Below are 25,342 nucleotides of genomic sequence, written 5' to 3' on the forward strand. Positions count from 1 at the left end.
CTTTGTGAGCCAAGCTCTACAGGTCCCTTTCATTGGACAGCTGGTCCTGGAGTTTGACTTGGAGTCTGTATGATAGACTTTTACTTTGGGTAAGCAGTTTGGAGGTTCAGAAAGACTGACGGAGAAGCAAAAGTTTTCCTGTTAAAAATATCAACATGAAATGGCAGGAAGACTTTTTCCTCCTCCTTCTTATCAGGATTTTGTATATTTATCTCAGAATGCACACACACACACACACACACACTACCTGATGTGATGACAAGGTTTTGTCGTCTGTTAGATGACATGTGGGACAGGTGTCTGCACCCACTCTGTGTGATTGCAGGCCAACTTGTGATGAAGAGTTAAAGCTTGTGTGAAAATGCTATTTTGTGTGTGTGTGTGTGTGTGTGTGTTGTAGAGAAGGTAGAGGAAGACGGTGAGACAGTCAACATGAGGCACATGATGAGGAATAGTGGAAACTGAAGTAAACTACAACCTCATCGATTAGGTTTAGCCATTTTTATAATTTTTTAAAAAGAATATCATTTTACGGGAAAGGTTTAGAGTACGGCAGGAAATTATAAATGCTGTTCTACTGCATTGCACATGACAGCTTAATAAATGCTTTCTTACTGACTTAGCTGGCATCAAGATAAATCTGCCAGTAAAAACCTTGCAACCATAATGAATCATATTCCCAGTGGTACATTGAATTTTATGATCTGGTGGACTACAGACACAATGTTGTGATAACAATATTAATATTAAAGAAATTTTGGCTTCAGTTTTCAGAAGCTCAGTGGCACCTGGCCATCATGGCTGAAGCATGCCTGATGCGTGCATGTATTCAGGATACCATCTGACTTCCAGTAGCCCCGGACCCCATTACACCCCCTGCAGCCCTGCTGGCACCCTCCTCCAATCCTGTTCCAGAGTTTTTATCATCAAGGCTAATTTCTGCCTGTAATCTGATTAGGGCTCTGAGCTGCTTTAGCACCCTGCTGTGCTGTCTCTCTCTCTCAGCTCCTTTGCGTGCGCACACACACACACGCACACAAACACACACACTGACACATACCCACACACACTCACAGACACACACACACACACACGCACACACACACACTGTATGACAGCCAGTCTGCGTTGGCTGTAGCTTGCTATGTAGCAGTCACTCTGCTGTGGCTGTGCGCTTGTGGTCGTGTCGCCACCTCCATCCCTGCCTGTCTGCTTTCCGGTAGCAGCCCTCGCCTCCACCTGTGCCGCTCCTGCTGTCCGCCACCCTTACCACCACTCTGACCGGGGGGGAGTCATAGCAGCGGGGCATCCTTCAGTTCTTCTCCCTAAACATGTTTCGAAACCCATGGATTTCTAGTTACCATGTGAACCATGTGCAGCCCTGTGGCCAAGGTAAGGCCTTTTAAAGGTGAGGGCTTGGTCTGGCTATAGGCTGACTTACTTCACCAACTTGAACCCACCTTTAACTTTATGGACTGCTTGGGGGACTTTTTTTTGCTTCTGTTATCTTGGTTGTATCAGATGAAACGATGATTCATGATGTGTATGAGCTACTCATCCCTGTCTAACACGTTTAAGAGTTTTGGGGTATTTCGGGGCGCAGAAGATCAATCACCATGGAAATGGCTGCTTTGAATGAATGAAGAGTGTGGTTGGGGAGTGAAAGATCATTTTTACTACACTCATTTGGTGCTTTATATTCAACAGGTGTATGCTGCTGCTGTGGGCTGGGCTATCAGTTGAGCTTTTTCCTGTTTCTTCCTCTCTGTTCTACCTTATCAGTGCACTCTGTCATTGCCTGCTGAGATGGAGCGCTGCTCATGTTCAACCAGCAACCTTTACAAACAGATTGTGTGCAAGCGAAGCCCAGTTCACTCAGCGAGTCTATTTTGCACCTCTGAATATTTATAGAAAATCCCTCTCCTCACCACGCTCGCTTTGGGACCGTCAGCAGCCTAAGCTGCTCTCTGGCACTGCCAGCGTTGAGCCTTGTGCTGCTTGGTTTGTTGACAACCTGCAGGCGTTTCCAAGGAAAGCCGGACCGACTTGTGTGCAAGGGGCTTTCCAGACAGATAAACAGACCGATACTTGTACACACACCTCCACATGGTTCACACAGGCTTCCAAGATCTTGAATGTTTGTGGATTTGAAATGAAGTAATGCTTTAAAGGTTATGACATTTATGGATTTAGAATATGAAAATAGAGTTAAAGTTGTTGCAGCCATTGCTTTTTCTAAGATCAGAGCTGTACAAAATCTGTGATGGAGAATTGCATTTATGATAGTATAGGTTAGGTTATATATTGATGAAAAAAAAATCCAGATTTTTGGCCTCTATTATGTATAATTCTGACTTGTGTCACGCCTTTCATAAAAACATGTCACTTTTGAGTGAACTTTAAGTCTCAGTGAGCATTAGAGCTTCCTTCACCTCTCACTTCCATACTTTCTGTCCTGCCAGACGTTCCCCACTGTATTGCCACATGGTCTTTAGAGGTCAAAATAAGATGAATGTGTTCTGGAGGCGTCTGGAGCAGTAACACAATCTTTCTCCTTTACTGGGCTACAACTTTACAACAGGCTGCTGCTGTGATGTGACAGCGAAAGGGTCAACTTTCAGCTGGGAACTGGATGTGAACTCTCTGACTAATCTTTTTGTGACTCATACTGAGACTGGAAATATTTTCATTAACTTTCATTAACTTTTTCATTATAGTTTCATATAAACTATTTATTGTCTCATATCAGTCCTGTGTTTTTAATTTATCATAATGAATCATTTGCTAGAGGAATGGTACAATGGTGAAAAAGCTGAATCAAACTGATTACAGAGCATGTGTCTACTGAATACTGTGGTTTTGGTGCATTAACGATCTCATTATGTGTATAACTATTCTCGAAAACATAGAGCCTTTAAAAAAATACTTTGATTTGGTTTTTAAAGGACTATACTTCCAAGAGGTGGTAAAAGATTTTGTGAAGCATCGTCCAAGTATGACTTCTCATCATTAAAGTGAGATTTCTGAATGGGCTGAAGTTTGGTGTAGTCTGTCAAACACTTGTTTTGTGGACACCATGCAGTCTCAGTACAGCATACTGTTTTTGACTAGGTAGCCTGAGTGTGAATCAAACCTTCAAACCACTAATATGTGCCTGACGAGGTATTCAGATCAAAAACAATACTGCATTTGCTGCGTTAGTGAGGACATGTTGAAATGAGACTCTAGTTTCGGTGAGACATCCATGAGTTTAAAGGCTTATCTGACACTAAAACACTGCACATTCGACAGAATTTTACAGCTCTCTCTAAAATAACAAGTTCCAATATTCCCATTGTCAGCATAGAAATACTGAATTTTGAATGAAGCGTGGAAAAGGTGGAGTGTAGATGTCTTTGTTGTTTTGTTCAGGTTTGACTGCGTCTTGTTTCTTTTTTTAGGAATTGGATCTAAAGCTCCCACCAAACTTTGCAGCTCGACCTCGTTGCCAACAGAAGCCTTGAGGTGAGGCAAAAAGTGGAGCTACAGAATTGACATGTTCTGCTTTCTAAGAGCATTTACAGTAGTCTCATTTTTGTATTGTCATCAAGTTAGGGATATGTAAGGATATAGGTTTACTACAGTAGAGTGCTTAAGCTTATCATGCGCTGTAAGCATTAAAAGCTGGAGATGCCTGGAGCAGCTTATCTTAAGACACTTTTTTGTTCACATGGCATTAGAGCCATAATACCTCCTTCAGGGGCACTTTGCACAAAGCACCCTTTTGCATTAATGTACAGTGTTTTTGCTGGTTCTTCAGCATTAGACCTTTAGCATAGTAAGGATCTTATCTTCACTCCTTCAGAATATGTAAGACAATATTGACCAGTAAAACTATGCACATTTTTCAATAACAGGAATCTGGTCCTAAAAAAAAATATTAGAATAGAAAAATCTGCTTTTTAAAGATGAGAAAAAGCAACATGACGAGCAGCTCCTCTGAATTTTCTCCCACTGACAGTCATATTTGTAATTTCAACTGATCTGCTCCTTCAAAATAATACTGATTGTTAGATCTCCCCTTAGCTGCACATAATTGATGTATAAAGAGTTGAGAAGAAATGGTAATTGAAGACTACAAACTGAAAACTGTTTAAACAATAAATTAGATAGTTGGAGAAGCTTTTGGAAAGAAAAGTAGTTAGCAGTTAAAAGAGAGTTGAGTTTATTTTTTCTGGCCTGTGTGAGCTGTTGATTGTGACATGTGAAGACATTAAGAAGACCTTGATTGTCTGCTTCCACTTGGAAGAGAGTCAGGACTTAATGACCTAGTTCTTAAGCTGGATTCTGTTGGAAGCCACTCCAGCTGAGTTTCACCTTTACCTGTCACCACCTCTTTCAGACAAGGTGTTTGAGGCAGAGTAGTGGGGATAGCTGATGTAGGAAACAAGGCACAATTTATTTTTTCATGCTTTTATTGTGTTACTTTCAGGATCATCACTTTGCATCTCTTTTATCACTGAGTTAATTCTTATAAAGCGCCTGCTTGGCTTCCTATAATTACTATTTCTTTTGAGAAGGAAGCAGTTCTGCTCAACTGTTTTAATCAAATATTGATTTTGCGCCCATTAGGAAATCAGAATGTAATATGTCTCACATTGATTTGAGGTTTTTGACTCATTCAGTTTCCAGAGTGACTTCTCCTTGGTTGACAAGACCGCCTTGGTCAAGAGTGTTTCAGATACAGATGCCAAACTTCTGGCTGCCCTTCCCAAGGGTATGCATTGGTTCGAAACACACAAAATAACTCAAAATAAAACAAATAATCTGTTACTTTGACACTCATGCTAAATGTGAGATTTTCTGCTCTAATATTCAGTTTCAGAGTTGAAGAAGTACTTTGAGGGAGCTGTCACAAAGGATTTGGGAATGAACAGGTATCTTCATGGCTCACTACACTGTATGTTAGCATGAACCCATCTAAATGTTTTCATGAAGACAAACTCAGCTCAACAGCCGCTCACCTTTACCCTCTGCCTTTTGTCTCGGACAGGAAGGAGCGGATAGCCCGGCGCCTCGAGGGGATTGAAAGTGATGCTCCGCCTGCACTGGTCCCCGGTGGTTTGGTAACCAACAGAATGCTGGAGGAGGATCCTCCACGGTACACCCGTGCCTCAGATCCCTGTGAGCCTTGTGTGATGGGTAAGCATGGCATGAGGCACTAAAAAATATATGATACTGCCTTTAGTCAACTTGGATTGACACTGACAGTCATATTTGTAAAAGAGCCATTAAGTCTTGCTTGTCATTCAGTATTTGTAAACCATATGATTTTTCATGTTGAACAAGTTTTTTTATTTTAACATGCTCTTCAGCATTTAAGCAACTCTAGTTCCTCCAGTGGAGCTGCTTAGTGGCCAATAAGTGATATATGTGGTTATACTGGGCAGCTGGACTAGTTTAATGAATGAATGTGCTAATTGATATGAATATCTGTGATGCGTTTTGTGAGAATAATGCCACATTTGTGTCATGTGGGATGGAAGGTACTCAGCGTTTACTTCATTACACAACTGAAGACAGCTGTAAGGTTGCAGAGTTGGTTGTGTGAGTGTTAAAAAGTACTCTGCATGGTGAATATAGCACTATGTTCATTTAATTTATTCGTTGGTCTGTGGACTGCAGCTGGCATTAGGAATCTATAATTGTTTACTTTTTTAGGCACTTCCAAGTGTCAAATACAGTATATTTGGGCTGTAGAAAAACTGTTTAAAACTGTCTAGTTGTAGTTATAGGAGCACTAAGTTTCACATTCCTTTTGTGTTTGTGCCAGATATTAATGAGCTGGACAAAGACAAAACTTCAGAAAATCAAGCAAATACATTTTCCCTTTAAGGTTTGGTTGTTCTGCTCCTAAAGCTGAAATCCTGTAACTGTGCACTATGCCACTGGTGGCCTGGTGTTGGGAAACAGCCTGCATTGCCCGTTCATAAACCAGCAGAAATACTTTCACTTTGCATTAATGTAATATTGAAAGCGTATTTAGGCTTCACACTATAAACATATAAACTTTTATTCGTGTAGGTTTGTCAAATGGTTACTTACTTTTACTAGTTTTTTTATTTTTTTTATTTTACCGCCACTGAGTAACTCCCATGTGACATGAATAACTTTTTTTTTTTTTTTTTTTACATAATTTTCAAGTAATGTTGCTGATAAGTAATGGAGTATTTCCACTATTTACCACAGTGAGGCGCTACAGTCGAGAGGAGCTGGAGGCACCCCAGAAGCAGGTGTCATCTCTAGACAAATCACCTCAGGTCAAAAGTGGTGTTGGCAGCGCCCGACCAGAGCCGGTGCTGGTGTATGTTGACCCAGTAACGTTATCCACCACCTCTACACCCACATCAGGCCCCACAGATCCCACCAGCCTCAGTTCCAAGGCTGAACGCATTGCCCGCTACAAAGCTGAGCGTCGCCGGCAGCTGTCAGAGCGCTATGGCATCCTCCTGGATCAGGAGCCGGACATCGATTATACACCACGCTACCGTTCCCGGCGTGATCCAGACGCCTCTGACCGCCAAATGGGTGCTCGGCAAGACAGAGACAGACAGGAAGTAGAGGAAACAGGACGGGGGCCCAGGGTGCCATACCGCTCTGGAGTGGGCAGAGTTTACATGAGGACTCACCCAGATCCTGCCCCTGTTTCCACCTCCAGCTCTGCCCACTCAAACCCAGCCCCTCCCCCCACTCAAGAAAGACCGAGAGGATTCTCAGAGCAGGAAAGAGTGATGAACATGGAGAACTACCGACGTGGTGGGGCTCAAGAGCGCTCAATCACTTCTAAATCCAGAACACAGGAGCAGCATCCGCCCCCGCCCCAACAACAGCAGCACCCCCACCACCATCAGGACGTCGCCCACCAGGAGACAAGCCCCGCCTCCACCAGGGATTACAGCATCTCAGCGGTGCCCAGCTCCCCTCGCACTGCCCGCCGGGCCTCCCTGCCCTCCACTCGCTATGGAATCTCACCTGGGGATTTATTCATAGAGCAGCAGGCCCAGAGCATCCTCAACAGGCAGGGGTGAGTTTATAAAAGCGTTCAGAAAATACTAAAATAAGGCTGACCACTTTACAAACTCAGAGACATGGCTCTGATACAGTGGATAACTCATACTCAAGACATGATGACAAGAATAATGCAAACAATTACAATTACATGCATACCTGATTTGTGATATTATGTCTGTAAATACAGTCTAATACACCTTTAAAGTCTAACATGACACTAGAAAACACTTTTTTTGGTGCGTATTCGTCAACATATGTCTATATCACCACACTATAAAAGATTCTACCCAATGCAGCCCTTTTAAAATACTGAAAAGCCACTAAGTGTCTGTGTGGGTTGTTCTATCTGCTGTGTGTTGTTGTCCATGGAAAGTCTAATGTTATGTCTACAATGTATTTTTCGTCTACATGTAGTTCCAGAGAGTGTAAAACATACGAGTATTTACACTGATCAACTGGCTGCTAATAACCTGCTTTAGGAGCATCCTGTACATGTTTTTGATCATTACAAAGTTGGGAAAAAATTGCTAGACTTCATAATGAATTTGTGCAGAAAATTTAAAATCTCGACTGAACAAAGAGAGATATTTTAGCATTCCAGAAATCATGAATTGGTGCAGCTTGGACTGGATGCTGGCTGCTGAGCTAGCGGTTCTGCTCTTTTTCCACCATGCCGGTATTAGGATCTCTCTAGACTGTGAGTCCAGCTCTGTCACGCTTGCACTGCTCCAGTTTCACATGGAAAGGTGCTCTGGGGAGCTCATCATTGAAAGGTTGGAGGGCAGCAGGGTAAATTGCAGGGTCTGTGTTTGGAGGGCATATGATTTCCCTCCTTGCTCCAAGAGGTAGCCCTGAATTTAACTGCAGCTCAGTTCATTAACGGAGAGCTTATGTCACATTCTATCATAAACTTGAGTATGCTACCACAAAAAGAATGAGAATTGGAATATTCATCAAGTAAAGTCAATGAGAAAGAATTTGACTTGATATTGAAGCAGAGACACATGTACTTTGAACTGAAACCTACAGTATAAATGATAAAGGTTAAGAAGTGACAAGTAATTATGCAACAATTGAAAACAGACTTTTCTGATCAGCATGTACAGAGTGTACAACACAGCAACTTTTAAACTGACTTTGGTTCAGCTGATCAGTGCAGCTCACTTTGATCTGATCTTTAAAAGAATGATCAGAAGTTTCCATCAGGGTTTGACACTGTCGCCACATCATCCTGTAGCCTGGCCGCCCTGTCAAAGAGCGACTGGTCTCTCAACACAGACTCAGAGAGTGACACTCAGGCAGTCTTCAGCTGGCCCTCAAGGTACTGTCTGCTCAGGATGCCATCAGTGTGAAGCCCTTACAAAGCCCTGTAGTCCACCGGGAACATGTGTTAAAGCTGGCAGCATTCACTGGATGTTTAGGGAAAAATGGTTGATTTTTCACGTGACCACCGGAAACCATGCTAAAATGGTAACTCACACTCATATGTCTTTCACGAGGTAAATTATCTTTATAAATAATGAAAGATGTTATAAATGTCTTCAGAGCATGGTTACAGGTCTATATTGTCAATATTGGTCAATATTGTGAAATCTGACGTTACCTTGTCGTGGTACTGCTGGGATCACCTTAAAAAACAGAAAGTAACAAGAAAATACGCCAGCACTTTAAAAACATGTCCTCGGTGAACATGCAGCTAACTTGTTCCAACAAATATGCCATATAACAGTACAATATTATACCTCATTCAATAATCCTTCCCTTATTAAGTGGTGTAGTAGTCTCACATCTAACATGTGTTTCAACTGACATCCCTAACTTAGTCATCACAAGATTCAATGAGTACACGCACTCATTTTTATCTGTTTTCTCAGAGCAACATTTAACAAACTCACTTTCCTTTTTTTGCCACCGTGACTCTCATTGATGTTATAATCTTTCGAAACATATCTGCAAACATCCCCACAGCAATGTAAAACTGACCATTTTTTATCAGCACTGGACCATTCTGGGTACCTACATCCTTGTGAAATCAGTCTGACTGTGTGTGGCCACGGTTTCATGGGCGCTTGAGTGGTGGTAGTGAACCAGAGTTGATGAGGTGACAACATTAGTCAGCTTGATGCCCCGACCCAGTCGTCAGTGAGTCATAGACTGACTCAGCACTTGTCAGCTGAGGCTGCAGTCACATCCCCCCTCCTCAAATTCTGGCCTGTTAACCCTGATGAAATTACATCGTCTTGTACTATGTCAGTGACTTTGCATTTACCCTCAAGAGCTTGAATGTATGTTTTTCAATCACCTCATGTGGTTCTGTGCTGAAAGGAAAAAACAGATTACCAGAAATCTTTAATTTTCTCTGAGTGGTCCTGGATGGTTTGCCATTGAGGTTCTTTGTCCACTCCAGAAATACATGTACACCACATTTATTTCTGGAGTGGACTGTGGCCCAGATATGTGACATAGCTTCCTTTCTGATAGCCTGTGAAAGGATGAAGGACCATGGTCAGCCTTTGACCTCTGTCGACAGGTGACATTTGTAGAGGTATGGCTAGCTTGGTCAGATAACCCTTTCTGAGTGTCTCAGAAGAGAATATTACGATCACCTTTTAGCTAGTTTAAATGTCCAATGTATGCCACTGGCACTACCTGCCTTTGTCGTCTTATCGGCTGCTTATGCTAGCTAGTATTAGTGTGTAATCGTGTACTTTAGCACGAACACTGTGTAAGTCCTTCATGCCATGTCAGATAAAGCAGAGGCCCATCAATTATGTCTGGCTTAGTGGTCTTGAATGAGATTAGAGCAACCTTTGGCTACCAGGGGTCAGAGGGCTGTTGATGAAAATAGTTTGGCTTACTTTTTTGGCACAGAGACATCAGAGAGAGAGAGAGAGAGAGAGTTGTTTGAACTAAGACTCAAATTTAAACCCAGGGCCTGCTGCTTCTTGACCTTGTTGCAATTCTAGAGTAGGATTTAGGAGCTTGAGTTTGTCCCATGATAGTCTCATGTTACAAACTTTTGTGCAGTATGTTTCACAATATATCGTTGGATCAATTTTTTAGCAGGAATCAAGTTGAGTGCAAAATGAAAATCAGTCAAATACTTTTAGATTTGAGCTGCGGGTGTCTGCCCTACTGTCCACCTGGGCAACTAGGGGATAATTGTTTACAGACACTACTCTACTCAAAATATCCAGCTGGATAGTAGGATTGGCATATTGGTAATGGTAACTTGGTATGTCCTTTATGTATGCCCTTCAGATTACCACTTGTTTGAGTTGACGTTTCAGTTCGGAGTGTACCATAGCTCTCTTAATGAACTGGAATCTCAGTTTCCCTTATCTGCTCCTTCCCTCAAGAATCCGAGTAAAGGAACGATTGTCCAGGGATGAACCTGTCCAGAGGCCCCCTGACTGGAGTCTAGACAGGCAGCAGACTAACAGACACCGTACTCAGGGGAACACTGCTCAGTATACATCACAGCGGTCAGAACCCACCCAGCAAAGCACTGTTCCCCAGCCTCAGCCCAGCCCAGGCCACCATCCTGCCCATGGCCAAACAGCCTATCCTCCCTCTGATCCTGAGTGCCAACAGTCTGGCCCTCCTGTGGACTCTCAGCCGTATTTGGCCATCAATGCCCCAGTGGCCACTGCCAAACTCTCTGGACCTCCTGAGGTACAACCACGAAGAAGAGTGAGTGCCGACCAAATCCATGCCGCCCACAGGGAGGCCAGAATGGAGGCCAGGCAGACACTGAAAGAAGAGGCCCATACTGAGGGCCTGCTTAAGAGCAGGAAAGCTGTATTACCCTCAGAGATCCGCCGAAGGGAAAGGAGTGTGGATGATACTCATAGAGGCCGGCATGAAGACATGGACTGGCAGACCTACAGCCCAGAATGGAGGAGGAGGAGTCGAGATGAGGAAGACTGGGATCGGGAGAAACCGAGGGAAAGGGGGAGGGAGAGAAATGTCGAGAGAATCAGAGAACGAGGGAGAGAGCATCTCTCTAGCCATGGCAGTCAAGAGGAGAGAGTATTTAGATCTTTGCAGCCTTCCCACACGTCTGTGCACCATCAACCCAGGCATCATCAACCCACTGAGCCCGTATACTATCAAGATCCCCAAATTCTGCAGCAAGAGCCTCCAACACAACAACAGTATGAGTCCACAAAGAGACAAGGTGCTCAGATTCAACAGCAAGATTCTCAAAAGCAGCATCAGTATGACAACTCAAGACAGCCACAAGAGCCTTTAAGACAACAGCAATCTCAGTATGAGCCCCTTAAACAAGAACCTCCAAGTCAGCAGCCAGACTCCCGGAGGAAACCACAGGAGCCCCAACTAGACGAAGACTCTGAGCCTCAGAGGCACCAGCAGCAGCAGGATCCATCAGGACACCAGAGGTTTGACTCAGCTGTCTACCTCCAGAAGGGCCCGTCTTTGCCTCAGGCCAAACACAAAAGAATGGAGATAAGTGGAGGGCCCAAACCCAAGATACGAACCCGCTCCATGTCAGATATTGGCGTAAGCCAGCATTCGGCCATGTATCGCATGGAGAGGGCAGCAGCCAGCAGAGAGCCACTGAGAGCTGTCCCTCCATCAGGGATGGCTAATGGGGACGTGGGCACCCTGGACACCAGAGTGTCAGTAGCGCAGCTGCGACACTCTTATCTCGAGAATGCCAACCGGAAACCTGAGCTGTACGTCCACTGGCATGGGTTCTGTGTTGCATCGCTAAATAACTGTCTAACTCTGCATTACAATGCTGTTGCAAATAAATGATCTAATGCTCCAAGACAGGAATGATGATAAAAACTCTGTGGCATGAAAAGTCTCAAGGTGTAGCGCTATGACATCTGCCATTATCACATTTATTCTTGTGTCTGCAATTTTGTTTTATGAACTTAACTAACTTGTGCAAGTGAAAGTCAGTTCTCGCAAGTTACCCATTGGAAGTTGTCTGCTGCTGCATGTTAACATTAGGTAACAGCTCTTCACTGTTAGATTGCTGTTAGGCTGTGGTCAGCGTGTGTGCCAACATCAACGTGTGAGACCATTTTCTCTAACCCGAGTGTAGTTTTTGCTGAACTGATTGATTCACTAAAACTACATCAAAACCAACCACCATTAATAGTTTCCTACTTCAACTTTTCCTCTTTGTTGTTCTCGTCAATCTTTACGCCACTCTAAAAGAGAGACCACTAAAGTAGATCTGTCAGCAATGGATGTTGATCCGCCTAGCAGCAGCGATCGGGACAGGGGTGCTCGGAGGCCTCGACGCTACATCACTCCAGGAGACAGTCGCATGTCGGAGAGGTTTAGGACCCAGCCCATCACCTCTGCAGAGCGGCTGGAGTCAGATAGGTACAGGATCTGTGCAGTGATCTGCTGGAGCTCTTCAGAATCAGTCTATTTACAAAGAATTGGATGGCCGAGCATGGTTCTAAGTTGGCATTCAGATAGCGAGAATATCCAGTAGTTCCTCAAATTCAAGAACAGAGTCTAAACGCTGATGCTTAATGTATATTTATGTTTCTGCAGGTCTCGTCTAAGCCCATCACAGCTACAAGATGCCGAAGGTAAATTTAGTTCATTGCATTTCTGCACAATATATATATATATATATATGCATAATTATTTTTCATTTACTTAGATTAAATTTAATGTCATTTTTCCTGGAGTTTACAATTTGCAGTACAGCTAATGCCATGTAACACGATTCTTTTTTCATTAGCTGAAGAAAAACTGGATGAGAGAGCCAAGATGAGTGTGGCTGCCAAGAGGTCTCTCTTCAGGGTACACTTCCTACTTTATGTACATTTCAATAACAAGGACAGATGATTAATATTGCATAATTTAGAATGAGTATTGTTTTAAAAAGCTGTTGCCTTGTTCAGACTTACAGTGGACAGTGGTGTAACCTGCAAGTTAACTGGGTGTTCAAAGACGTTTTTTACGTATCACTGTTATGGCCTCATTTTAATGAACCAAAATACTGACGTTTTCCTGATATATTCTTCCAGGAGCTGGAAAGGACATCAGAGGGAGGTGTTCCCAAACCGCGGTCTCGAAACGCCGCCGTGGAAAGGCGTCTGAGAAGAGTTCAGGATCGCTCGCACACACAACCTGTCACCAACAAGGAGGTGGTCAATGCTGCAAGGTAGAAGGTTGAATTTTGCTTTGTAACTGTAATTTTCTGTTCCTCAACTATTCTTTAATTCTGTCTCCTCTTCGCTGCATCTTCTGACATCTCTGTCAACCTTTACTTCTTCTTTCCTCTTCTTTACATTGACTACATCTTTCTTTGCCTTACATTATCTGTGTTTGTTTTTTCATCTATTCCTCATTTTCTCCACTTTTAAGTGATCCTGCCACATCTTCACAACCTTTGGGCATCCACACTAATGTAACTCGCGTCCCCAGCCCCACTATAGTCAGCACGAGGTACAGCTGAGCCTGGCTGCTAACTTATATGTGCTTTGTATTTTGTATGTGTTGCTCTTGTAGGATATGCTTTGTGGTTGTATTGTACTTTTAACCCATCGAATGTCTCTATACGTTTAATTTTCAACGATTTTCAAGATCTCAGTTCAATGGAAGCATCATAATAGATGAATCTCAGTGGGTTTAGAAATGACCATGGATGGGGTGCAATAGAGTGTTAATGAATTTGAATCCACTTTGTGATGTTAATGTGTCACAGAGACATTTTACTCTCCATCTCCCTCTCCTGGTTGTAGTGCTGATCTGCTCATCCAGCTCACCATACCTTGTTATTTCTGCCCCCCCGTGCTGCTTCTTAGCTGCGTGCACCTTATAGGGGAAGGAAGTCTGTGTTTACACAATAACTCATTCAGTACCTTCCATGCCCAGTTTCCAAGCATTCCCTCTTGCAGTGTTTCTCACATGCAGGTCACAAATGGCAGTTTCATATCTTATGGAAAGGTCAGAGGTTGAGCCAGTTAAAGCCCTCTGCATGTCTGAGTTCACGTGCCCTGCAGTTTGTTTACCAACCCCGGTTTAACTTAGCACACTGCTGGGAGATCGCCATATCCCCTGCAATCATCTGAGTGCATTATATGATTATCTTGCATATGTGTGCTGATCTACTTATGTCTCTGTTGCTGTGCTTGTAAGCTGCAGTTGTCACAGTGACTGACCTGTTAGCTGGTATTACATGCATGTTCGGCTCTTTGATATGTAGCAGAGGAATGTATTAGCTTTTGATAGCTTAAGACTGCATGTTTAGTACAGACTTGACCAAATGCTTGAGTAGAGACGTGTTACGGTTATTTAATTTAAAACTGAAACTTAACAAGCTTTTAATAAAATACTCAAATCTTTTCTTGTCTGTGAAGATTCTCACTCATCCATGTCATTTATTCTTGTCATAAACATCGTACCCTATATCTGTCTCTTGTTTTGCTTTACACACCTAATCCTCTATTAAAGTTTAGAAACCCCAAATTATTACTCTATATAAATAAATGTCCTTATGCAGGGATGGTGACAATACCTTAAATGGGTGGACAAGACTTTTTCATACTCATATATAAACACCTTCCAGTCCACAAAGATGTGTTTTTGTTTTAAATCAAATAGTTATTGGAAGACTTCATGCCTATCCATCACCCACTGACATCCCTCTGTCACTACCCAGCATCCAGGCCTCGTCCCACCCAGGCTCAGCAGTGCAGGATCAGGAGAGTGGGACCCAGGAACACCAGAAACCAGCTCAAGCTTCCAGTGCTGGTGTTGAGGGAGATGGCCATGAGCCTGGCTCTGATGAGCCGGACCTGTCCACCCTCAGCTTGGCCGAGAAGATGGCTCTCTTCAACCGCCTCTCTCACATTACGGGCAAGACCGCAGAGGCGGCCCGAGGAGACACCCGCCAGCGTAGGGCCAATGCCCGGTTTCAGACTCAACCCATTACCCAGGGGGAGGTGGAGCAGGTAAAAACATTTCTTCTGCACCTCTAAGCAACCTTTTAAACAGAAGAAAAAGTTACAATTACTATTAATGAGAGATATCGGTGTGAAACAAGTTATCATACGTATCAAAAGTAGTGTAGATTACCAGATTGTCCCAGTAGAACAGGTGTGCAGATTGTAAATTAATTGAAATGAACAATACTGCATCGAATGATGATTTGAATGTAAGATCTTGTTATAGTAAACAGGCCTGAAGCAACAGACGCTTCACTTCCAGGTCATTCACTGAGTGTTTTGTAGTGTACCAGTTTCCATTGGTGCATGATGGATGAATGACATGGTTCTCTGTAAGAAACTCAGACAAAATGAACAGGGGTCACAGTTTTTTCTGCTTTTGCTTTTTAATACAGTGGCCTCTAGATGTCACAAATCACCAACAATTCATATATGGAAGCTCAGAAATACAGTTTATAGGGAAACCATTTTGTGTGTTGGTATGCAGCAGCCCACATCCAGGGTGCTGTTTGTGCAGTCCTGAAGGAATATATTTGTGACCTTTGTTCTTCTTTTGTTGCTGATGATGATGTTCTTGATGAGGTACTTTTCCATCTGTGTTGCCAAAACATCGCCTGATGGGTCACAACCTCATATACAGTAGATATATTGTCCTATAGTTCCCTGCACTGACGTTTAAGCACTGGTCAGTACAAAACAAGATAAGAACTGATATTCCTTCCTACTCTATATGCACTGAAAGCCAATCATGTTGCTAATGCAAGAAATTCAGCGTCAGATGTTTCGTAACAGGTTGAATTCACCTCCACCACATTCTCAACAGTGAGTCATAGTCAATCACTGGTGTCCACACAGGAAGCTGAGCTGCCAGTAACCTCTGCAGTGTGTAACGGTGACTTAGAGGCCAATCAGGGAGACCATGTAAGACCCCCGCTGCCTGTATGGAGCTTCCGATTGGTTGCATTGAATGATCCTGCTACTGATAGATCAGATTGGTCCTGCTAGTGACCGGTGTTGTCTTGCTTACAATAGCTGAGCTGAGCTTAATGATGTTTATAAATGCGACCCAGTGTGCATTTTAAGGTTTGAAATGACTGAAGTGGGAGGTGTTGCTTTATCACAACAAATTAGTTTTAAAGTTTAGGGTGCCTTGTGTGTTTTCCGTGCTTCTCCTTTTTGGATGTAAGCAGCTTCTGTGACATGCTCGCTCATTGAATAACAAGCATGGGAATACTTGACTGCAAAATGCTGCATGCTTGTTTATTCAGGCTTCCTTTCAACCTGAATAAACTGGCAAAAATGCCTATCTGGGGAATAAGTATGTGGATCGATCATGGCCTTGATGCTGACAGTATGCAGAAATTTGCCAGGGTCAAAACAGTCCTCATGTTATCACTATTTTATAAATATTGTCTGAAAGCACCAAATTGTAAAATTTAAATAGTTAAGAATGACATAGCTTTGATGCTTACGGGTGTCAGGTGATAACTGCTAATGTTCAGGGTAAATGTTTTGTCTGTTTTGGCTCTGTGATTCAGTTGTGTTAAAGTCTGTGCTTCCTGCTGCCATTTTGTGAATGACAGAGTTGCTGCAGCCTCAAGAGCAAACCTGAAATGTTTTCCCTAATTTGCTTTGATCGCAGCCGTCCCTCTCCTCATCCATCCATCCATTTCTCTTCTACCGCTCATCCGCTTTGTCACCCCACTTTATTCTTTCATCTATCCATCTGCTCACCACACTATAACTACTGTAACACCTGCGCACACCTATATCAATCTCTAACTTCTTTGCCTCAGCCACGGTTAATCCATCCCTTCTCTGTATCAATCCCTTCATCTCTCCTGTTGTCCATTTATCCCGACTCTCTTACATGATTCCTGCTGTTCCTGCAGCTGAAAAACGGAGGTGAGATCAAACTGGAGCCGCTGTCAGCCTCGCTCGTCCGCTCTGTGGCGGCCGTCACCTCCCAAGCCTCTGTCACCACGGTACCCATCGTGCCAGCCAGCAGCGGCATCTGCGATGATGACGGTCTCCGTCCAGGGAAGTCCACTGCCATCCCCTACATCCCTGCCCAACAACAGGCTTCCAGCACCACGAGCAGCCACCAGGAGAGGGCGTTGAGGTATTTCACCATGACCCAGAGTGGGGACCCAGGCCACCCTGAGCCTGAGCTCAACTCCTCCCCTCTCCTCCCGGAGAGTGGAGAGAGAGCAGGGGCTCCTCTTCCTCCCACCTCCTCTGCTGGTCACAGGCAGCAGGGGGAGGTGGAGGAGGAGGGTAGGAGAGAGCGTCAGGAGGAGGAGGTTAGGGGGAGACAGAAGGGAGGAGCCAGAGAAGAGAGCCAAGACGGCAGGATTAAGGGAAAGCCGCACTCCCCTGACAGGGACCGAGACGGCAGGCAGCGGCAGCAGCATCCCCAGCCTCAGCACTCTGCCGAGCCCTCTTCACGTAGGGGCGAGTCAGAGCCTCTGCCCAGCTGGAGAGCCGCAGACGGAGACTCCCAGGAGAGCAGGGAGAGAGCAGAGGGGGGAGAAAGAGGAAGAGGAGGCTACCTGAGAGAGGCAGCTCACAGCTCCTCCACACAGGAGCAGGAGAGGAGCAGCGGCCGGAGCCTGGCTGGCATCTCAGGTAGGAGACTTCTCTGATGGCTGACACAGAAAAGAGGTGGAGAGGAGTCGGGGAAAGAATAATAGAGAGGTGTGAATAGCTGAGGGATGTGGGAAATTAAAACTGAATGCACATAAAGAAAGGAGAGAAAGGGAGTGACAAGAAAAGAGGAAGCAATGTCTAGGGAAGGGGCTGTTCTCATTATCCTCATTGTCTCATGCAGCGTGCACCCACGCACGATTGCTTTCTGCCGGCTGCACACACACTCATCACAGCTGGGGGTGTTTGATTTGGCTGATACAGAGAGTGAGAGAGTGTGTGAAGGAGAGACAGACGTCTGAGGCTGCATCTAATTAGCATATTTTTCCATGCATTTGCCTCGTGGCTCCCTTTGTCTAGAAAGAGGAAACCCTTTCTAAACAAGTTGTTTGTCAGCTAACAGACATCAAGGATTTTTAAATCTGACTGTGTGTGCTCACTGTCATGGCCTATAAAGGGGCTGTGGTCCCCTTGCACCATATTACGCCTGTGGGTTAGCCATGCACATGCTACAGTATAATGGGCCTGACCTGTTTTTTATGTGCTAATGCACAATGTGTCTTGGGGTGGTCTTTTCCCATGCATGCACACAAAAAGATGAAAGCACTCAGTGAGAGAGTGCAGAGCAATTGGCCAGCACTTACATGAAGCAGGTAGAGGACAGGAAGGACACAATGAAAGCCTTGTCTTCTGGCCGTACTCTTATTTAGTTCTGCATGGGTAGATCTTCACTAAAGTACAGCCTATTATGCTATAGTATCATGAGGCGAGGCTTGCATTGACTTAGATTAATTCCCTGGGGACCCTAACACCAACACTTTCACTGACCTTAACAAAAGACAAGTCGTAAGCTTGAGATGTTGTGTTTTGTCAATGGTTTGTCCCCAAATGGGAGATGAGTCGCCAAAATTTGACTATGTGAACAGTGATTTTAGTCCCCACAGTGTAATTAATACAGATTCACACACAGAATTACTGCATATGCAGAATATGCATATGTATTTTGCAGGATACTTCATCTCATCTTTTCCCTACAAGAACAGCTGCGTGTCATTGATGAGTATTTAGTATTTATTTATGAGTATTTACAGTAATCAAACAGTAAGTAAAATATTGATGTAATGGGGGAAAGAAATTGATCACATCTATTGCATCATACTCACATTTTGGAGGCACCCCTGTAATTTAAGACACTGAACATTAACCATGACATACCAAATTCTAATCCAGCCGGGGACCTCAGCTGCGAGCCCCAATCTCTCCTGTCAACTCTCAAGTTGTTTTATCTCAGTCTCCTTTACATCCATGTTACACCCACACAGAGCTTTGTACTTTGGCTGGTTTGGCTGATCTTCATTTCAGGACTTTGTGGGTATGTCCAAATTATTCTTAACTGACATCCTTGAATGCCCTATCAGTTTTGATGTACCTTTTAGATAAAATAAGATAAAATAAAATAAGACATTATTAATCCCACATTGTTGAAATTTGCAGTGTTACAGCAGCAAAGGGAATAGGGCAGCAGTAAGAAACATAAGTACAAAAGCAAGATACTGTATGATAAATAATTAAAATAAATAATTAGTATAACAAGGCAATGGTTGCCTTGTTGCACACAGGGAATATTGAGATTGCACAGCTTAGTATACACTGATATTGCAAATGAGTGTCAGCGATAGGGTGGGATGACTTACACTTTTAAGACCGCCTGTAACATATTCTCATTAGCGCACCCAATAGCTCCCAACCTCTAACTGATTAGAGTTCAATCAGCCAAAATAACTGAGTGTGCAGAGCTGTTAAAGCCTTAGTGAAATTAATAGTATTTGCCTTGCCATCAGTTGAATAACTTAATATATGCTCAGGGAAATAGCCACTAATGTTCACCTTATGTACTATATTCAGTTTTGTTGCAATACATGAACAAAAACAAATTGTTATTATTTGCTTTACTGGATGCATTTTGTTGCTGATTCTAAACATTGGAAGAAAAAGACAAAAGTACTAAAACTGTGGTGGGTGTGACATTTCTGATATGCAAGTCACATTACTAAAAGGTAAGCCGAGCCGGTGTGACGATATGATTACATACTTTCTTCCAGACTTGCCGGATCATCCTGCGCCACTGAAGCCACTGATAGCTAAAGTGTCATCCAGGACAGTGTCTCACATTTCAAGCAGCCAGCAGCAAACCAACATCCAGCCTCCTCAGACTCTTCCCAAAACTTTCACACAGCAGCCTCCTCCAACCCTCCCCAAACCGTCCGACATCCAGCCCCAGCCGTTCTCCCAACCCCCACCAACGTACCCCAAACCTTTCTCTCAGTCCCCACAAACACAGCCAAAACCTCAGAGATTCGTTCAGCCTCTCCCTAAGCCTTACCCGCAGACAGCCCCCCAGCCTCAGCCCAAACCCCAGGTGCCTCCACAGACACCTCCCAAACCCCAGTCCTTCCCCCTGGCGCTGGTCAAGTCCCAGTCCACGGACCACGGCGAGGACTTCAGCAGGCACAGCGTCCATTCTGGAGATCTGCTGTCCCCCACAGAGTCTGGAGAACTTCTGTCTGACGGCATGTCCACCAAACAGATGTCCATCAAGGAGAGGTGAGTGACAGCTGAAGGTTTGAGAGTGAAATATTGCAGATATTAGTCAGGTTAGTTGCTGAGTTGCCAGCAGTGACAGTAGCTGCCAAAAACACTGAGTTAGCAGCATTTAAAGATCACAGAAATCATTTGGAGAATTTAGAGAAATTTAAACTGGTGCATTTTTACTCTCAGAGACAGTTCACCAGGATGTGCCCATTTTGTTTGGTGATTTATATCTTACTGGATGATTGACCAAATTTTAACATTGTAATGCTGCTCTGGAGTGTGTAATTTAGTCCCACTACCCCAACATCTGGGCTGCAGACTGGACCTAACAACATTTGCTCTGAGGATGATTTGTCAAAAAAAACAAAAAGCTGAATAATAATTACATAACTTTAACGGTTATTTTAGGCTATTTTTCCAGTGATTACTCTAATTGTGTCACAGTCTTTCTGTGCTGCATTTTTCCTCCTCACTCCCTGTCACAACACTAATATAGTGATTTTTAACAGTACAGGTCATTTCTGTGTGGGGTAACCAGTACCTCATTAAAACCTTGCAGCATGCAGCAAGTAAGGACTCTACTTTAGTGTTATTGAGAGGCCTTCATGTGTTTTTTTAGTAATTAACCACAGTTAAATACAGATCAAACTGAAGTTTCGGTTTGTGCTTCAGTTTGTATTTATGCGCTCTTTTTCTATTTGCCTTTCCCTCTCATCATAGAGATAAATCATAATTAAAACAAACTTTTTTGTGACCAAGCATATGAACCTGCAAACAGACTAATAGGGGACACCCTATTTAACTGTATTTCCTCTGGGTATTTTAATGGGAGACGAAATAGGAGATGATGGAATGTGATGAGAATGCAGCTGCAACTAATGATTATTTTCATTATCAATTAATCTGTTGATTATTTCCTCAATTAATCGACTGGTTGTTGACTCTATAAAATATTATAAGATGGTGAAAAACTTCCATCATTGTTTCCCAAAGCCAAGACGCAACCCAAAGATATTCAGTTTACTGTCATAGAGGAGTAAAGAAACCAGAAAATATTCGCATTTGTGAAGGTGGAATCCTTTTCTTAAACAATTCATCAAACCCTTTAGTCGATTATCAAAATGGCTGCCATCACAGTGACTTCTCAGATAAGAGCCAGGTCTCAAATAATAGCCTGTTAACAAAAACAAAGGCAAATAAAGGTATGTGGGTAAAGTGCTCCTTAAAACCTGACGACTAGCAAAGCTGCAGGTACAACTCAACCTTGATTGCGTTTACAGAAATGAAAACTGAGATGTCAGCACAGATTTTTTGCAGGCTGGGTGAAAAGCTAGTGCCTCATACATTTGCATTGTTTGACAGAATGAGGCAGAACTCGCTGTCTGCCCTTCCTTGCAGTATATAGGTTTGCTCCACCCTATTAAATTGTTGGAGGTGAGAGAGATTCATTTTTAGCAACATTGTGTAGCAGAGAGCTGTGTGGACTGCAGAGATCCTCTGAGATTTAGCAGATTCCTCCCGATGCCCTCATTTCTGCCCTGTCCACACTCCAGCTGCAGAGATGATGACACACTTTCTTCTACCCCTCAGCCATCCCTTATCAGCGCTTTATAGACCATTTTTCAACAATCACGTTCGCTGGCTGCAGAGCAAAGATGTCTGACCTGGTTTTTCACACTTGAAGGATTTTTTTCTCTTATGACCTGTATGTAAATAATGGAAAAGCACAGTTTTTGTTCCCTTTGTTTGATTGTTTTTTGATAACACGGTGGTCACAATGACTGTCAGCGCCTAAAATAAACTCCCATGGAAATTCTGAAGAAAATTTGTCCCATTAGCATACATGTTAGCAGTGGCAGAGCAATTCAAGAGGGCCAAACCCGTTACAGCATTTGACACAGTACAGTACATGACTCCCTATTATGACTCTGTTCCTTCTGATATTTTACTGCTTAAACATTTGATAACCTTAGATGCTGCTATGCTTCATCCATGACCGGTGTCTTTTTTAGTGAATGAAATTGGCTTTAAATTGAGCAGATTGATTGAATGAGTGTTCGGTACATTCTTTTCTTCTTCTGTCTGGTGAAGAACATTTTGCTTTAATACTAGATGCACATGCTCATAACATGTTTGGCTTATCTGATAGCACTATGATGCAGTTGCTTGGCTGGAAAAAAAGACTTTCACCTGTGATTAAAAGCTTTGTAGTGCAGAATTAAAATGTCTTAGTGCTATTCTCCAAGTGTTTCCCCCTTAAGTGTTTTTAAGGTTGAAAAACCTTAATTTTAGCTTTGTCTTATGTTATTAAATATAATGAGACAGAAAATATTTCAGGAAATCATACTCAACTACAGAAATCTTTAAGTATCATTTTAATTTCTTTCTCCCAGGTTGTTCCAGCTCGTCATGAAGCCACACAGTGTTTATACTGAGTAAAATATTCAATCCCAAGACTCATCAAGTGTAAATATCCTAGATGACTTGTCCATTATTTTATCCACAGTTCCCACAAATTCAGCCTGACATACATTATTTTGCATCAGAAAATGGAATTTAAAAGAAAGCTCAGTGCGTTTGAGCAATCGCTGGCTGCATAGCGTGTGTTTATTATGACTGACCCAGTGGTGGGTCTGTAGAGTTGAGGTGTAATCAAGAACAGTATCTTACTGAAATATTGCTTTTGTTTTTTTCCGTCAGAGTGGCACTGCTGAAGAAGAGTGGAGAGGAGGACTGGAGGAACAGGATCAACAAGAAACAGGAAGTGGTTCAGGTGGCGTCCACCGAGCAGCAGGCTCAGCTATGGGAGACAGAGCCGACCTGCCAGAAGAAGGTCGGTCTCTTGTGCACGCCAGTGTTATTCACACCCACAATAACACTGTCACTCACACAATATATACAGTTTGGAGACATTAAGAATGTTCGGTCACACATTTCGGGTATCTTCAAGAAATGGTCATTTTTAGAATATGATCTGTGACTCCTATTATCATCAAAACTGGTCTACGATTCATGTCATCTCACTCTTCTCCCTTTTTGTCTGTATTTCTTTATTCACAGCAATGTCCTTTATAGCTATCTGCACAAGCAGCAAAATAAATGTTTGCTCGCCCACTTTGTGCCTCAGATCTAATTTTAGTTTTTGCATTTTAGACATCAGTAATAATATATCAGTCCCACAAACTGGTTCTTCCTCCGCCTCTGTTCTGTTGTTTAACCTCTGTTGTTGTGTTTCACATTGCTTTAAATGAAATAGATTGAATATGGTTGGTGGATCATCCTCCGAATTGAACCAGAAGAAGCTCTGTAGTGCAATGGATGAATATTTCATTATTTAATTTAAACAAGCAATTTCGTTAAATCAGAGTTAAATCAGAAATCTTTTAGAGCTACTAGCTCGTGTTGATCGCTCTGATCTATATCATTGTAAAGCTGTGTTTGGTACAGATCCCTGAACCCACACACACACACACACACACACATCCTTCATGGTTTCCATGCCAGCTCCTGTCTCCACTCTTTTAGCTAAGTGCTCCTTTCATTTCCTCCTTTAGTCCATCTGTTGTTTGAGCCCAGTGGTCCAGATCTGTGTGGGATCCAGCCCCCATAGGCTGTAAACCAGGAAGCATATGGGACAGTCTGCTTGTAGAATTATCGTTCTGGGGTTTGGGGAATAGATTCTCCTTTTTTACAAGATCAGATTTGGGTAAGCTTCAGGCTAAGTTTCAATAATGAAAGCTTATTTGAGAGAAGGAAATGATTCATGAATCACTTACATGTATTTATATGCATCTCTTTTGGCTTAAACAGCAGCTAGAATTAAATTTAAAGTTCTAACAGCCTCTAATTTCAGGATTTATACTTTTTACTGCAGCTCATCTACTTCACATTAGTATTCTGTTGGGCGAAACTGCCTGCTTAAACCCTGGATGGTAATCCTCCAGGCAGTCTCACCCCTAAACCCATTAGAGCAACAATGGCAGACCCCCCCTCCCTCTCTCTGATCAAGTCCTTCCCCTGTGTTTAACCCCTCAGGAGGAAGGGGTGGTTGTTCAAGACTACTCCGCTGTGTCTATGTCTGAACAGCTGTGGGTAAGACCCGCACACCAACCCTAACCCAATCAGCTTTGTGTGGGACCTGTGTTGTCCAATCACAGCTTTGTGTGATTGCCTCTCCTGAATCTGTGGGTCTTTGGCCTCTTTACTTGAAATGGTGGTGGAAAGTTTCTGATGCTGGAATTTTTCCAAGCTTTCATCAGCTTTTTGCCAGTCTTGTCTTAAAGGGGCATTAAGTAATGAGTTAACTTCGAAGTAAAATTCATTTTGTTTTGCCTTTTGGAGAAACATATTCATCTTAAATTCAAAATTAAAAGTCAAAATAAGTATTTTTGCCTTTTTAAAAGTACAAAAATGTACAGCTTTATATGAGTGTTTAAATAAGATGTTGCTTTTTCATAGTTTTTTTTTTTTTTGGTTTGAGAACAAAATGTCCAGATCAATCTGAGGAAAGGTTAGAAAAAATCATTATTATCTGCTTCATGATTCTGTGTTCATTTTTTCGGCCATTTTCCTTTTTAACACATTAAATCTTCAAAGCCTCTAAAGATTATTCAAATTAGCCAATCTGAGCTATAAAAATATGTGACCTTGGAAGAGGTTTTATGAGTTGTATTCTTTAAAGCTAAGCTAAAAAGGTTGGGAACCACTGCTATAGATTACATACAGATTATATAGACATATTACTTTTTAAGACCAGTTGTTACTTAATGCACCTTTAAGCTTTAAGCTGTGTTTTCACTGCGCTGGTAATGTAATATGTGACCTTCTGTGCCTGTGACAAGCTGTGCCTGTCTCAGCTTACAAAGAATGAAAATGGCTTTTGCAGTGTACAGCTTTGTTTCTAACAGTAAAATTGCATCCAATGGCCTTCAGTGACTTTAACTATATTTTTATTTGGTAATGCATGGGTCTTTTAGTCAGTTTTACTGTCTATCAAAAGGACCTTTACATTGTGCATGAATACCCACAAACAGAGCTTTTAGATTAGCCCTGGCAGTTGAAGGATAGCGAGTATTTAACAGTCATGTTGCATTCCCAATCTCTGGTTC

The 25,342-nt window shown here is 42.8% G+C and overlaps 1 protein-coding gene across 1 annotated transcript in view; it reads left to right on the top strand.

Annotated features, from left to right (window-relative positions):
• Positions 1-1,331: 1,331 nt before the first annotated feature.
• Positions 1,332-25,342, top strand: part of LOC121614595 (supervillin-like) — a 37,807-nt gene continuing 13,796 nt past the window's right edge. The window contains exons 1-18 of the mRNA XM_041948554.1: positions 1,332-1,392; positions 3,441-3,504; positions 4,665-4,756; positions 4,859-4,916; positions 5,033-5,181; positions 6,229-7,063; positions 10,410-11,750; positions 12,244-12,414; positions 12,592-12,629; positions 12,785-12,846; positions 13,074-13,210; positions 13,414-13,494; positions 14,711-15,002; positions 15,852-15,917; positions 16,889-17,624; positions 19,745-20,246; positions 22,935-23,067; positions 24,270-24,326. Coding sequence (XP_041804488.1) covers positions 1,332-1,392; positions 3,441-3,504; positions 4,665-4,756; positions 4,859-4,916; positions 5,033-5,181; positions 6,229-7,063; positions 10,410-11,750; positions 12,244-12,414; positions 12,592-12,629; positions 12,785-12,846; positions 13,074-13,210; positions 13,414-13,494; positions 14,711-15,002; positions 15,852-15,917; positions 16,889-17,624; positions 19,745-20,246; positions 22,935-23,067; positions 24,270-24,326 — 4,875 coding nt within the window. The remainder of the gene's footprint in view (positions 1,393-3,440; positions 3,505-4,664; positions 4,757-4,858; positions 4,917-5,032; positions 5,182-6,228; positions 7,064-10,409; positions 11,751-12,243; positions 12,415-12,591; positions 12,630-12,784; positions 12,847-13,073; positions 13,211-13,413; positions 13,495-14,710; positions 15,003-15,851; positions 15,918-16,888; positions 17,625-19,744; positions 20,247-22,934; positions 23,068-24,269; positions 24,327-25,342) is intronic.

This window comes from Chelmon rostratus, chromosome 12 (genome assembly GCF_017976325.1).
Source record: "Chelmon rostratus isolate fCheRos1 chromosome 12, fCheRos1.pri, whole genome shotgun sequence".
NCBI lineage: Eukaryota > Metazoa > Chordata > Actinopteri > Chaetodontiformes > Chaetodontidae > Chelmon > Chelmon rostratus.